This window comes from Caretta caretta, chromosome 2 (assembly GCF_965140235.1).
Source record: "Caretta caretta isolate rCarCar2 chromosome 2, rCarCar1.hap1, whole genome shotgun sequence".
NCBI lineage: Eukaryota > Metazoa > Chordata > Testudines > Cheloniidae > Caretta > Caretta caretta.
This window is the reverse complement of record NC_134207.1, coordinates 184,197,354-184,212,749: the sequence shown is the minus strand read 5'-3', so window position 1 is coordinate 184,212,749 and position 15,396 is coordinate 184,197,354. Positions and strand designations below refer to the sequence as shown.

General features: G+C 40.4%; 1 protein-coding gene across 5 annotated transcripts in view; it reads right to left on the bottom strand.

The window, feature by feature from the left end:
- Nucleotides 1-602: 602 nt before the first annotated feature.
- Nucleotides 603-15,396, bottom strand: part of TRANK1 (tetratricopeptide repeat and ankyrin repeat containing 1) — a 92,320-nt gene continuing 77,526 nt past the window's right edge. For all 5 annotated transcript variants that reach the window (XM_048838983.2, XM_075125646.1, XM_048838982.2 and 2 more), the window contains 4 exons: nt 14,429-14,574; nt 6,787-9,854; nt 3,458-3,559; nt 603-1,883 (listed from right to left, as the gene is read on the bottom strand). In XM_048838983.2, coding sequence (XP_048694940.1) covers nt 1,774-1,883; nt 3,458-3,559; nt 6,787-9,854; nt 14,429-14,574 — 3,426 coding nt within the window. In that variant the 3' untranslated portion in view covers nt 603-1,773. The remainder of the gene's footprint in view (nt 1,884-3,457; nt 3,560-6,786; nt 9,855-14,428; nt 14,575-15,396) is intronic.

Genomic DNA, 15,396 nt, shown 5'->3' with positions numbered 1-15,396 from the left:
GATAATAATTTTTTCTTCTTGTGATGGATGGGTGGTTGGTACTTGACAGATGGATATTATTGCTGCCCATACTGCACAGGTCCACACTGATGTTTTGCTTTTAGCAATGCAGTGCATCCAATTTCCAAAACAATGGGACCAGGGGCCCAGAGAAAAATGTGTGGGTAGCTACCAGGGTGGGTGATGGGAAAAAACAGAGGGACAACTGTATCAGGGCCCCCAAGGTCAGTGCCCACCCCGCAAAAAACTCTAATGTCTCTGTAAACAAAGTGGAATGGGAGAGGGTTCATGAACACTGTGCATCAGGGCCCCAAATTTCTCTTGACAGGTCTGGTAACGACTAAAACAATTTGATATGTGAAAACAAAATAGCTACCTTTTCAAAACTAAGTATCTCAGCCACATAGTAACACATTCATTAAAAATACAAAAACATCCTAAAAATATATAATGGAGATGTGACCTGCCAGAAACTGCAGTGGTGGTGAGCACCACTACACATTCTGCATGTCGGCCCAAATCCTGCAGCTCTTTTGCATGTGAGCAGTCCTATATGGCCCTTGCACAGCAATTTAAAAAAAATGAGACATCAGGCTACAACATCAATCTTGTTGGTTTTATAAAATGTACTACATGTAAAGATTTTTTTTTGGCAAGTCAAGCCTATAAAATAAGTAAAATGTATAAACAATCTTTAACTTTAAAGAATCATCATATGTTTTTATATGTACAGAGCATAATCAAACCAAGAACAAATAGAAAAAAGACTTCTTGTCCATATCTAACTAGAGATGTATACAATGGTGACAGAATACACACACACACACACACACACAAATGTGTTTAGAACTCTCTGTACTTACCATTCCTGACTCTGGAATTAAGTAGAAGAGATATTGCAAGTTCCCCCAAGAAGATTTAAGTTCCTCCAAACATGGGAGCGCTCAGTGGCTGGCTAGTTCACAATGGCTGTTTGAAACCATGTCCTCCAGGGACAAGTGGTCTTTGACAGTCCAAAAAAAGATATTAAAATCCTCCGCGGGGTGTGGGTGCGGGGGGGAGAGGACAAAAAAGGAGCTTAGCAGGATGGTAAAGATGCAAATTAAAAGCAGGAAAAGGAGTAAGTGGGGAAATACCCCTGCGTAGAGGCAGAAAAGTGCTATTCTTTCCACTGGCTCATTTCTAATTCATAAGGCTATGTCTACACTAGCACTTTTGTCGGTTTAACTTATGTCACTCAGGAATGTAAAAAAACCCATCCCTCTGAGCAACGTAAGTTACACTGACAAACACCGGTACAGACAGCTGTATGTCAGTGGGAGACACTTTCCCACCAACATAGCTGCTGCTGATCGGCAGTGGTTCAATTATGCTGACAGGAGAGCTCTCGCCCATCGGCATAAAGCAGCCATATGAGCGATTTTACAGCTGCATCGGTGCCACTGTAAGCTTGCTAGTGTAGACATGACCTAAGTTACATGCTGGCGTTTGTCACTTTTGAGTTGCCCATTTGGTTCTGCCTAAAGTTTGTCCTGTCACAGTTTAATTTTTAAAACAGTACATAAATATATAAAATAACTACAAGCAGGTAGGTCACTGTTCCCCCACAAAGGATTAAAAACAATCAGAAGTAAAAATCTTTGCTGGTATTTTTCACATTTTCCCCCTTGCTGTCCCTATCCCGTTATATTTTATCTTTTAAAGCCTTTAACAATTTTATTCCGAAATTACAGTGGTTCAGGGTGGAAAGCTATCTGCATACTTTAAAAATTATTATTTTCTACGTTTTCCCTTTTTTCTTGAAGACTTCTTAGGGAATAGTTCTTCAAAGGCTGCCATTTCATCCTGTCCTTCATTTTCAAAGTCTTTATCATCTGCAAAACCTATTTTAAAAGAAAAAACAATAAATTGTTCAAAAGGATATAAGATTGAAACTTTCTTTTCCTAAAGGCATGACAAAAAAACACACTATGGCCATTTCCTATTCAGGCCCCAATTCAACAAAGCACTTAAGCACAAGGTGGTATGGAACTTGTACTTAAGATTTCAATAAGAAGTCTTGTACAACTGACTTCAATAAGACATAAGCATGTGCTAAAGTGTGTTGCTAAATAAGGATGAACTGGTGAACCAATCTTATGTAATAAAAACATTTACAACCAAATAAATAAAATCAAGTTAATGAAATACCACTATTAAAGCTAAACATGGGGGGAGAGGCAAAGTTTCTCTGAAAACTCTCCTAGCAGCAATAGTTTCTAAGCAGGTTCCTCTTGCATATTTACATTTATGATAGCAAAATTAAGAACAAAAGCATCGTAACCTAAGCGTTAAAATAATCACCTTTCTTGAGTAGACTCATAGCTTCAACCAATGAACCAGTTACAAGTCTTTTTTTTGTATGAACATTACAGTCTCTGTTGCTTTGATATACCTCTTGCACTGAAGACTTAATTTTATTACTGATCATGACTTCTTTTTAATAAAGTATTTTTCCTCTTAAGTTTTTACGTGAACAGAAGATCATGTCTTAATGGCTAATCTGTGTGTCAGAGTACTTATTTCTCCCTTGGATTCCTCCTGTTAATGGTGGACATTCAGGACCTGATTCTGCTACTCCTGCAGTCAGTAAGCATTTCCCCATTGACTTCAAAAGAGAGCAAGAATAAGGCTTTAATGCTGTTTGTAGAACTAAGAGCTCACTCATACTATGTTTTAATTATCTCTTTCTTTGTATTGTCAGAGGATAATATGATATGCAATTGTGATCAAAATCAATGGTCTAAAACCACAGCTTTAGACTAGAAAAACATGAGATTCAAGAAGCTTTATTACTGGATATTGCCTTCTTTCTCGACATAATTATTATTGCCCTAATCCAACACTTAGGTACATGCTTAATTTTAAGCACCAAAGTACTCCCAAGGAAGTTAGTAGAACTACTTCCATGATTAACATTAAGCTTATGCTTAAGTGTTGTGATGGATTAAGGTACATGTGCAAATCATGATGTCTTATAGAAAGAATATTTTACATGAGGGATCTTTTTGTTTTCCTTTGACTTGTCTTTCTTCTGTCCTGTACCCAGATGAAAACAGAACATGTAAAAAAAAAAAAAAATGGTTAATCAGTCCTATTAGAAACCACTGACCTAAGAACTTGGGGTTATACAGATACCAGTCCAAAAAACATACTGATGCTGTAAAGTTCTGAGAAACAAATGTCCTAGTCTTTGGTGAAGAAGGTTCCATTTCCCTTCCCTTTTCCACAGTTATTTGTTATATTCTGAACAGTGCACCTGACCCACCACTACCTGCATACACAGCCTACTCAGTCCTCTTTGGCTATGCAATAATGGTTGTGGCCTTGATAAAACCTAGAAGGTGAGTATCTTCAAATTAAAATATAACCACACATTTTCTGTGGATATGGAGACTTGTATAATTTGATGACATACCTTCCTCCTTTACCATATGTGACTCAGTGTTCTTCAGCCATTTATGAGCATCACCAAGATTAACGGATAAACTGCTGACAGGCTTGGTCATTATTTCTTCAGCTGAAATAGATAAATTGTTAAAACATCATGCTTATTATCTGAGGGCTGGACAGTGACTTGGAGAGGTGGATAGTGACTAAAGGAAAGGTGTTATAGGACTACGTTGCACTGAAAACTCTAGGAAGGATTTTGTCTGAATCAACAAGAATTCTTCCTGTGGACTTCCAGAAGTACATGATGTAGGGGAGAGATACCACCATGGAAGAGGATAGAGCATGCACTCCTCTCCCCATCAATCAATTCTGCCAGACAGAGGGGGAGGGTCACAGCCACACCCTCTCCCTGTCCCTTTTAGAAAGGCCATGCAGAGCCTGAACTCCCCATCAACATTCTGGCTAGCTCTGCGCAGAGGGCAAACGAGAAGATTCCTTGAATTCCCTCCTCAATCCCCTAAAACTCTATAGGTTCAGGCACAATACACTACAAATGTATTGTTGCACTTGTTTAATGAACTGTAATATTACAGACTTAACAAGAACACCTTCAAAGAAAAAACAAAACTTCAGACGCAAAATATAAACTTGTTTGTAAAGTTTCCTCCAGGATGGAAAAACAAAGATAACAGGTACCGAGATCTTGCAGCTAAATCTACCATTAACAATTAGGTATGTGAATAATTAGCATAATAATAATAATCAGGATTTTCACTGAACAGAAGTACTCTAGTTGGCAGATGACTTTAGACAAATAATCGATGACAGCTGTTTCTTTGGGAACAGTAGCAAACCTGTGTTGACTTCAGTGGAGCTATGCTTACTTATGCTAGCTGACGATGTGGCCTACTACTTAATTATGTTAAAACAGAAGTCAAAACATGTCAGGGTCCATTAACTAACCAAGACTTGAAATAAAGGACTCCCAAATTAAAGTGAAATCTTCAGCTTTTCTCTGGTTCTGTATGATGCTTTCCCACAGAGGAAAAATGTTGACATTGGTCAGCCAAAATCTGCAGCAATAAGAGATGTTTGTATTTCCAGTGCACATAGCAATACATCTCTCTGCTACTGCGAAGATTGTGTATATTAATTTTATATTTGTTTATTTTATTATCTAGTAAGTGTAAAAAAGCTCAGTGAAATTTGAGTATGGTTTGTTCTAAATAAAAATCAGCAACTTTCTCCAATGTAAGGTGACAGAGAGGCAAGCCCACAGCATGTGTAATAAACTGACTTTATGCACTTTATATCTTTGTATGTGTTGTCGGTAGCTACCAGTGAGGTGCTCTGCTCTGGTTCGACGATGACAACAGTCGGCTGCGTGCATGTTCCCTCTGTGTGCTGCCCCAGTTCTGCGCAGATAGCTGACACAGCAGACCCCAAGAGACCCCCCAAAGACCACAGACTAGTAAGGTACGAAGGCACCCGACCAGGTTTATTGTCAAACGAAGCACAGTAATAGTTCCCTATAGACTCTACAGGACACACTACGAATGTGTGCCCCCTGGCAATGGGCTCAGCTCAGTCAGTAGCGGGACACTCCACTGCCTCCTAGGCTGGACAAAGATATGCGCTCCGGGACCTATTTTTACACAGTTGCAGGACAGATCACTCATCCCTACTGACATATTGAGGTACAGCCCCTTGACTCATTAGGGTACTGTCTCCCCCTTTGATCATGTTGGTTCAAACAAACACATCTGTCCATCATGCTGTCCTTTTGACTCTGTCTTTGGGATGCACCTGGCTGTTCCTTGTTATCTTTGTGAAGTGTCCTCATATCGGGATGTCCAGGTGCCATCTTGCCACCCGTTCCTCTTATTACTACTTATATCATTAGCGTGTGCTTTCTAGGAGCCTTTTTCTTGCCAAGTTCTGCAGTTAGGGCCTGCCTCTGGCTCATAGCCCAGCTTTGCTTAGCAATGCCTGGAAGTACTTTGGTTCAGGCTTTAGGACTCAGACCAGGCCTCTGATACAGGGGTTTATGTTTCGGGCCTCTTACTACAGTCTGTATATAGAAATTTTCCAAACTGTATAACATTCCCATGAGAGGAGTAACATAAGACTTACGTAACACACTGGTGAACAGAGGCTTATGACAGCCTTGCAAAATTCTATTCATCACAGCAAGTAGGGTTTTTTTGATGGGTGAGTGAAATATCGTTTGTTTTTTCATTATAAGTCACCTTAGACAAGTGGATGTTATGCCATGGTTGATGAACTGTCATGACACTTTTGAAGGCTGGTCTAGAGTTAATGGCGCAGTTTTGGTTTAAGGTGCTAGTTTTTTCCTAGGAGCAATTAGTCCATTCTATTCTGTTCCTAGATCATCCACCCACTCATTACTAATTTTATTTTTCCTTGCCAGAAACAGTGCAAAACATCAAATATATGGTAAACAAATATGAAATAATATTTGTAACATATTTATTTCCTAAGACATAAAACTTAATGCAACTCCTGTTCAGTCACTGTTAGCATTACTTTTTTGCCTTGTCCACACTGAGGATCTTTAGTAATGCTCCCAACATTGGTCTAGCATCAGTGTAGCTAGCACTCTGGGGGTGCAAGTGTAGACTAACTGCAGGTGTTCTTACTCAAAGCACAATCTAACCTGGACACTACCCTAACACCAGTGCTCCCATCTTGCTAGCACCAGTAGAGCTGCTATACCAAGAGCTGAAGAGTTCCTAAAACTTCTCAGTATAGACATAACCTTAGAGGTGTTTCTAGGAGTACACTTCAGACAAGTTAGAAACTGCCACAGAAGCATGACAGCAGCACCTGATCATGTATCTAAACTATAAAAAAAGACTTTAACAAAGAGCTGAACTGGAGACCCTATTAGACTACTCATTTTATGTGCTGATTGTACTATTTAAATACTCTCTGTTCATTAAATATAAAATTTAAATAAATAAAATATGAATGTCAATAGCATCCTTAATTTTAACTCGCTTTGTCTGGCAAAAACTGAGAGGCACTGTAGATCTTTCTTTACAAGCAGACTAACAATATGGGCCTGACTCTCCATTCACTTGCACTAGAATAAATCAGGAGTACTTCCACAGAAAATCAGAATAAGTAAAAGGGGAAATCAGGGCCTATATTACTGCTGCACAAAAATATGTATAGATACTCGCATACTTAGCTCATATTGTTGAGCAACACATTTTCCTCAGTTATGTGTCACATCATTCAAGTGTTGGAGGAACCTAAAATACAAGACCACTCAAGCTACAAGCAATGATGAGATGGCATCATAGGCAACACAACAAAAAGAAGTCTTACCATCAGCCCAAGCCTTTCTCTTATAGATGTCCTCTACTAGATCAGAAATCTTCTTTATGTTCTCTTGAATTTTTCTTTGCACCACATTGGAATGTTCTTTAAATATCAAGTGACTTGTGATCCAGGTATTTTGTTCAATTGTGTCCACTATATCTAACCCTTCACGTAATTTTGGATCCACATTTCTTTTGAAAAATTCAAAATAATTCTGGTAGGCAGTGTATTTATTTCTGTGCTCATCCAGGTGTCTGTGCTTTACATAAGTCTCACTCGCCACAACAGCTTCACTCCTTTCTATGCTCTCCTTTTCTCCTGGATCAGTCTCTGTTGGTGTCACAGCTTCAGAAGTTTCTCTCTCTAAGTCTTCTTTCTGGATAAAGTAGTTTTCAGGACCCTGAATAAATTTGACTCCACAGAGGTCACATTGTGTTCGGTCGATATCTGCTTTTTTAAAGATTCCTGACACCAATTCTTTCATTTCCATCCCAATGGGATCTGTTTTTGAACACGAGTTCCTCCTCCATTTTATGCAATAATAGGCTAAAAGAAACAAACGCCACAATTTCCGCTTAGCATGAGCTTTCTGCTGTTGTTTCTGCTGCTTTATGGATGCTATGGCTGTTAGGGGATCCTCTCTCTCTTCCACATAGAGATCCCTTTCAAGTTCCGTTTCTGGCTCCTCAAAATATTCCAAAGGATCCAAATGTGATTCAATTCTGTCTAGGTTAACTTGCTCATAAAAGATGCCCCGTATACTTGCTCCTTTGGCATACATAGTGTCCCACTTCCAGTGGCAGTCAGCTAAGTACTCCTCATCTCGTTCGATCAGCAGCTCCTGCAGGCCTTCTGCTATTTTCCTCACATCTACAGCGTCATTCACGCGTTCCACAATCTTAACCAATCTTTCAGGCACTTTGGATGGACAATCTTTTTTCATATTTATTAACTTTGACTTGATTTCAGGAAAGTGTTCATGTAAAAGGGATTTACATCTAGGACTAAGCACTTGATCAGCATTCACTAACATCACTAAGCATAACACCATTGTACGCTCTGCTTCCCCTGACGTAATGCAATCAGGATCCCTGAAAGCATCAAGAAGAACATTGAAATTACTGTTTTTAGCGCCGCACAAAACTTTTGCAACATAAAGGAGATGAAATTTGAACTCCTTCACAGCCTCATTTGTGTCCTTTGGTTTGTACTCCTGTATAATGGAAAACATGTCTCTAATCTCTTTCTTCTGGTCTTTTTTTCTGAACAAAAACTCCCAGTAATGAAAGAGAGCGATGTAACTTTTCGGAAGACACAGAGTAATGTTCTTGCAGAGGCGCATCAGGACAGCACAACAGAGAATATACTGGAATTCCAGCAACATCACTGTATTTCCTATGCTAGGAATCAGAGGTTCAATGCATTTCTTCACCAGGACATTCATAAAACGGAAAAACATCCATTTACAGTCTTCTGGGTTTCTGTAAACATAGAGCTGCTCTAGCGAATTTTCAAGAAGTCGAATGAAACATAAGTGTGTGTTTTCTGCATTTCCAGAATATTTATCAGGTATCAACATGCCATATCTGCCATCTACCCCTTTGGGTCTTCCTCCTCTGCCTCTTTCCTCCTTTTTATATTTTTTAGCTTCTAATAACTTCAGTTCTTTATTATAATCATCTTCCTCCTTAGCAAGGAGCTTCTCAAATTCTTCAGGATAACTGGAAGACAAGATGAAAACTTGCATTGCCCTGAGCCACAAGTCGGTTGATTCTCTTCTGTTTATGGCATTTTCACTTTTAAACTGAAATATGATGTACTCCTTCAACACCATCCTACAGGGTTTAGAAAACTGATGGAGTCCCAAGATATCTTTGCATGCCTTTGGGTTTTCAGACACCACTCTCAGATGGAAATGTTTCGGGAAAACAAAATCTAATAGGGATTTGCATAATATATATTTATCCGCAGTCAAAATTTCATCAATGTCATTAAATTCATGCAACAGCTCTTTTGGGAATACTCTCTTGGCCTGTAACAACAGTCCATTTATTGCTGCCAGATGCATTTTACACTGAAGTATAGACTTTGCCTCATGACGCAACAAAGGTCTATGGAAATCTTTGCAGGTTTTATCCTCACACTTCAAGCCAGCAATGAACTTCATGCAAATATCAGGGTAACTCTGCTCAAGTATACTGCATGTAATTGAACACAGCCTGCTTAAGAAGTGCTTATTCAGTGCAGACTTTACCTCTTCCATGCCTACAATGAAGTGATCTTTAGTTTTCTTCTCTTTCAGAATAGGATTATCTGGCAAGAACTGAAGAATATGTCCAGCTTCATTTTGAGACACCTGGCAAACATTGCCATCTATGGGCAAAATCCCAAAATAATCAAAACATGACTTGACCATTTCTTTCTCAGCATTGGTGGCTGCTTTTTGGAGAGCTCTGAACAGATTTAGAAGGGCCTCTAAACCACAAGGTGCCAGAAAAAAGATGCCCTGGCTTTTTGGTTCACAGTGGGTTGATTCAAAGAGGGCTTCCACCACACCAGCACAATGATTCAAAGGCAAGAACTTGTAGAAGGCCTCTTCAAGCTTTCTAAAATCTTTCTTTAGAACTCCCTGCAGAAAAGTTGCCTCAGCAATGCTGGATTTTTGATTTGTTTGCTTACAAAGCTCTAAGGCTTCTTCCAGGATGGTGTCTCTGTTCTCCAATTCTGAACAGCCAGTTATGCTGAAACGGACTGCAGCAAGCAGACATGATGCTCGAAATTCCTTTTTGGTAGTGAGCTTGGCTGCTTCCAGCACAAACCCATGCTGTTTCATCAGCATAGCAGCCTCTTCCTGTCGACCCTCCCTCCTCAACAAGTCTGCTGCTTGGGCCAAGCATTTGCGTGATTTCAAGAATACAAGCTGGTCCTCGGTGTCAAGTCTGGAGAGGACTGCCATCATTTCCTTGGTTTTGTTTTCACGCAAGTATTTTGCAGATGCTTCCAAATAAAACTGGTTTGCAGAGTATGAGAGTTTGGAAACTGGTTGTCTTTTCGCCCTTAGTATCTCTTCATATCTGGAATAAAGATACATCAATGTCACATTACTACCATATATAAATAAATCAGACAGACACAATCTAGCATTTTTTAAAAAGATCACACAATGTCGAGCAAGGTAATAACTCTGTGCCAGTCAGGTCCTCTCCAGGGGCACTTCAAATATTGTGCATAATGATGAGAGGTCTCAAAGATATGAAAAATTATCACAGTACTTTAAAAAAAAATCTACAGATCATTTCATTACAATTTAAAGCTGTCTGAATTAAGACCACTAAAATTTCAATCAGGAATCAGATTAGAAGCTCAGAATGTCAGTGGGTCTTGCTACATACTACTTTAAAATGATGATGAAAGTAAGATTAAAGTCATTCAGAACACAGCGGGTATGAACTCCTATTAAGATACATATGATAATTATGAATCTGCTACATGAACAGTCAGAATTTTGAGACTAAGACCCTCACATTATCAAATATTCTTTAGGGGTCAAACTTGGTAAATCCAAACAAAAGCTTACATCAATCACTGATCACTTTATGATTAACAGAATACATGTGCGCCATAGTACGGTATATAAATCTTTCTCCCATTTCTTGCTTCTGAGTGGCAGATCAAGGTACCTTTTTCAAAATTAGTTCTGACATTCAGCTAATGGTCAATTACTGTTATATGATGTCAATAAATTAATAAACTTGTTTCATAGCCAAACTTCAACCTTGCAATAGTCTTTTCAAGCCCACTCACCGAGGGCAAAGTAATGTTTTTTGACAGGTGAGTAAGTCATCATTAGCTTTTCATTATCATTTTTTTCATGGTAAGAGTGAAGGAGTAGATTTTGTGCCTGGGATGGTAAATTTGCATAAATGATTTTGCAAGGTTGATTTCAAATAAAGCATTAGATATTAAAAATAATTTTAAGAATTCCAATTTTGAATCAAACTATTTCTATACATTTGGTAAATGCTATTCTTTAAAAAAAAAAAAAAAAAACTTCCCACGTACAGTGGTAATAAGAGTTATTTTCCAAATTACCACATTATATAACATAAGATTTCATGCTGTGTCATACAGAATATGACCATTTACTATGCTGTTTGAGGAACATATATACTTTACTCTGAAGTTTTAAATTGTTGAATTAAACTGTGGAAGCTCCTTCACTGGAGGATTTCAAAAGGAGGCTGGATAGCCATCTTGGATGGTTTAGACAACAAATCCTGCATCTTGGTAGGGGGCTAAATTAGATGACCCTGAGGTCCCTTCTAACCCTATGGTTCTAGGTGGAGCTAGTTCTAGGCAGCACTGCCTATTAAGGTCCATCACTAGCACATTTTAGATGGGATTTTCTTCTAAAAGATATGCTCTAATAACTATTTTGGGGGAGTTCTATGGTCTGCGTTATATAGGAGGTCAGATTAAATAATCTCAATAGTACCTTCTGGCCTTGCTATCTATGTATCCATGAAGGTTGCCCAATACTTCCCATCGTAAGACCCTGTTTTCAGTTGCTCATAATTCTGCCAAACTTTAAGCATTTGGGCTGAAATTTTTCATGCTGGGTATCTGATTCAGGTTGAATTTTATTTGAAAATTTCAGCCAAAAAGGTTCAATCATTTCCAAGAGCAAAGCAAAACAAAAATGTTTTGTCCATGCTAAAACACCCCGGAAAACTTTTTATTTTGAAAAGGTCTAGTGTCCCCACCATCAGTGTTCCCTCTAATTTTTTACATCCATATGCGGAATTAATTTTGTTATGTGCACCAATATGGAGATGATGTGTGGCGGGGGTGGGACTGAGGGGTTCAGAGCGTGGGAGGAAGCTCGGGGCTGGGGTGGATGAGGGCTCTGGCTGGAGGTGAAGGCTCTTGGGTAGGGCTGGGGATGAGAGGTTCGGGGTACAGGAAGGGGCTCAAACTGGGGCATAGTTCCGAGAGGACAGTTATAAACCAAGTTATGAAAAATTGCAGTTCAGACATGCATAGAGGATTTCATCAAGTTTAGCTGCTAAATTCCCCAAAGATTCTGTCCACATTGGGCATGCTCCTGCCCAGGGCTGAGCAGGACTTTCCCTGCAATTGCAGTTAGGGGCCTGGGCACCTAAACTGACAGCAGATAACCCATCTTCCCTGAGCTCTCAGTAACTCCTCCTGCTGGGCTCAGACAACATGGAAGAGAAAACTGCCTTACTCAGATGCACCGGGAAGAAGAACTGGACCTGCCGAGGAGTGGGTGGTACGGACAAGGTCCCTGGTAAAGGGGAGAGACTAGTCTAGAGGTTGGGAGGTGAGGGGAGAGGAATATTGGGACTGGGAGTCCCAATATATGAGGTGGGAGGAGGGGCTGTTACAGGTTGGGCAAAGAGACTGGGACTGGGAGCTGGGAAGAGAAATGGTAAAAAAGGACTCTGAGCTAGCAGATGTGTGTGGGGTGGGGGTGGGAGGAAAGACTGGTCAAATAAGGAGCCCGGGGGAGTGAGGGAGAACACTGGGACTGGCTGAGGAAAGAGACTGGGAATGAGAGAGGTGAAGGGGAGTCAGATCTGTTGAGGAGCCAGGGAAAGAGGTGGAATCTGAGATAACAAGGAGACCACGGAGAGAGTTTGGGAGTGGGAGACAGTGGGGATGGGTAAGTAGAGGCCAAGGTGGTGGAGAGAGACAGACTGGATGAGGAGCCAAGGGAAGGGGGAACTGGATGGGCAAGGAGACGGGGAGTTGTGGGAAGCTGGGACTGGTAATATGAAGGGGTGAGACTAGAAGTTGCTTGGCAAGGAGGTGGGGACCGGGATGAGAAGCCTGAGTGGCGGCGACTGGGCATGGCTAGATGAGAAAAATGGACTGTGACGAAAGGCAGGGTGGGGAAAAGACAGGACTATGACAAGGGCAGGTTAGAGGGATGGGACAGGAAGGTCTGTGCCAAGTAGAGCATACTCCCCTCCAGAGCCTTCATACATCTCACCATTCCTCTGCTATCAGCAAATATCTGTGAAACCCATCAGCAAAGTGCTCCCTTTCTCTCTAGTCTTTATAGACGATAACAATCTCCTATTGCTATCAGTTACTCTGTTAGCTTAACAGACAGAAGTCTGTGTGGTGGATCTAAAGATTCTATGTGGTATCAATATGATGCCACATGATAGAATTTGTTTTTTCGGTTTGCTTTAAAAAAAAAAAAGCTAGAAATTTTAACATAGGTTTTTGTGTTCAATTTATGTCATCAATGTTGCAAAGTCAATCACTAAAAGTAAGGAAAAGCAAGAATTAAGCTTGCCTGTGCAAGCTTAATTTGGCACTCAATAACATGACTGTATATTGTGTTTTCCACAAGACCCTTATGTCATTCAATGCACAGTCCTGCTCTGGGAATTAATCAGGGTTGTATAGTGAAGGAGGTTGTTGTCTTTAGGACCCCTGATTCATAACTTGCAAAGCTGGAATGTGTGTAGTGAATGACGCAAGAGATTGCAGGAAGAGAAAGGATGATCCCACAGTTGAATCTACCCTGGAGAATTGGATTTTTTCCCTGCCTCAGCTAAACCGTTTCTACATGATGCTAGCAAGTCACTTAAACCAAACTTCAGAGGTGGTAGCTATGTACTCCTCATTTTCTGGGTGCCTGACTTGAGACCCTGGTGTCTGACTCGCAGAAGTGCTAAGAGAACTCACAGCAGCAACTGAAGTCTTTGGGAGTTGAGCTTTGAACATATGAAGTGCTACAGAATGATAAATACTCTGAAAAATAAAGGTCCAAATCATCTCAGATTTGGAACTCAAAACGAATGGATGCTTTTGACCGTAATCTCCGTGCCTCAGTTCCCCATCTATAAAAATGGGAAAAATACCACTTCCTGGTCTCACAGGAATGTTGTGACGATAAATTCCCTAATATTTCTGAAGCACTCAGACATTTATAGAGACGAGCAGCATAAAAAAATCCCATGAAGAAATTAATTCTGTCTTCAGAGCAGAGTTTGAATTGTGTGCCGTAAAAAAGGCCTGGACATTGAGGAGAAAACAAAACACTGAATTTTCTCATTAAGGCTATGTCTACACAGGGATAAGAAACCTGCAACTGACCTGGTCAGCTGACTTGGACTCACAGGGCTCGCTCTCTCCGGGGCTGAAAAATTGCTGTGTAGAAATTCAGGCTCAGGCTGCAGCCCAAATTCTGGGACCCTGCAAGAGTGGAGGGTCTTTTATCCCTGTTTAGACATACCCGTTGTGAGCAATCTATCATAATGCATGCTCACAAGGGGACCACATTAAGGTTAATGAATCTGTTGTTTTCTTGAATCTTTGGGATATCGGCCTTAGGGATCTAGTTGAGGAGACCAGTCCAGATGGAGAACTGAAGACTTGACATGGCTGACGTTAAGGGAGTGAACTAAGTCCTGGGAAAAAATCAAGTTCTCTCTCACAGTTCAAGCTGGTGGGAGTTCTCATAAACCAAATGAATTTAATCTTGATGCAAAAGTAATGTCACCAATTAAAACCCTTGTCAAAATCTGTGGAGAACCTACTTTAATATGCTCAAGCAGCACAAGGAAGAAAGGAGACTTTTTCCTCTGCAGCATCCTCTTTACAAACATACCTTTCCACCAAAATAGCTGCTTCCTCATACAGTTCCTCATGGCAACACATCTTAAGCGCAAGATCAAACTCCTGGATTTGTTCATAACATCTGGATGCATCTCGGTAGCATTGGCTTCTTTTATAGAAATACGCAGCATCTTTTATCTGCACCATAATAACTCTTATTAATATTGCAGTCTAAATATATGAACAATGCCAACAGAAAAAAACATGGTATTTTTATCCATACAAGGGAGAGAGAAATGGATGCAGCCAGTTCCTATGACCTTCTATGAATAACCATTCCCATCCAGATAATAATTGTTAAAGTAGATTTATGTTTGTAAATATAAATGTATTAATTTAAAACCATCATTAGAATGGTGAATTGTTTTAAAAACTCAAAACATTTTAAAGTAAAGAAATTGGAAATTAAGGTAAAAAAATATATACTAGGACTGGATTTTCAAAAGTGCTCTGCACTGGCAGAATTTAGTGGTGGGCAACCTGCAGCCCATCAGGGTAATCTGATTGCGGGCTGAGACACATTTTGCTGATGTTGACCGTCCACAGGCACGGCCCCCCGCAGCTCCCAGTGGCTGTGGTTCGCCATTCCCAGCCAACGGGAGCTGCGGGAAGCAGCGGCCAGCGCGTCCCTGCGGCCTAACACTTCCCGCAGCTCCTACTGGCCGCGAACAGTGAACTGGAGCTACTGGGAGCTGTGGGAAGCCGCGCCTGCGGACAGTCAACATCAGCGAAACATCTCACGGCTCGCAGATTACCCTGATAGGTCAGTGGTGGGCAACCTGCGGCCTAACTGCTCCTACAGAAGTCAATGGGAATTTTATCATTGACTGCAATGAGAGCAAAGTTAGGCTAATGCTAAGTGTGTTTGAAAACTCTTATTTTGAACCACAATATTATTTTTTTTTTAAATTACTGAGATATCGGAGTTGCAATCTGGTTTATATTTGGGGTGCATTACTC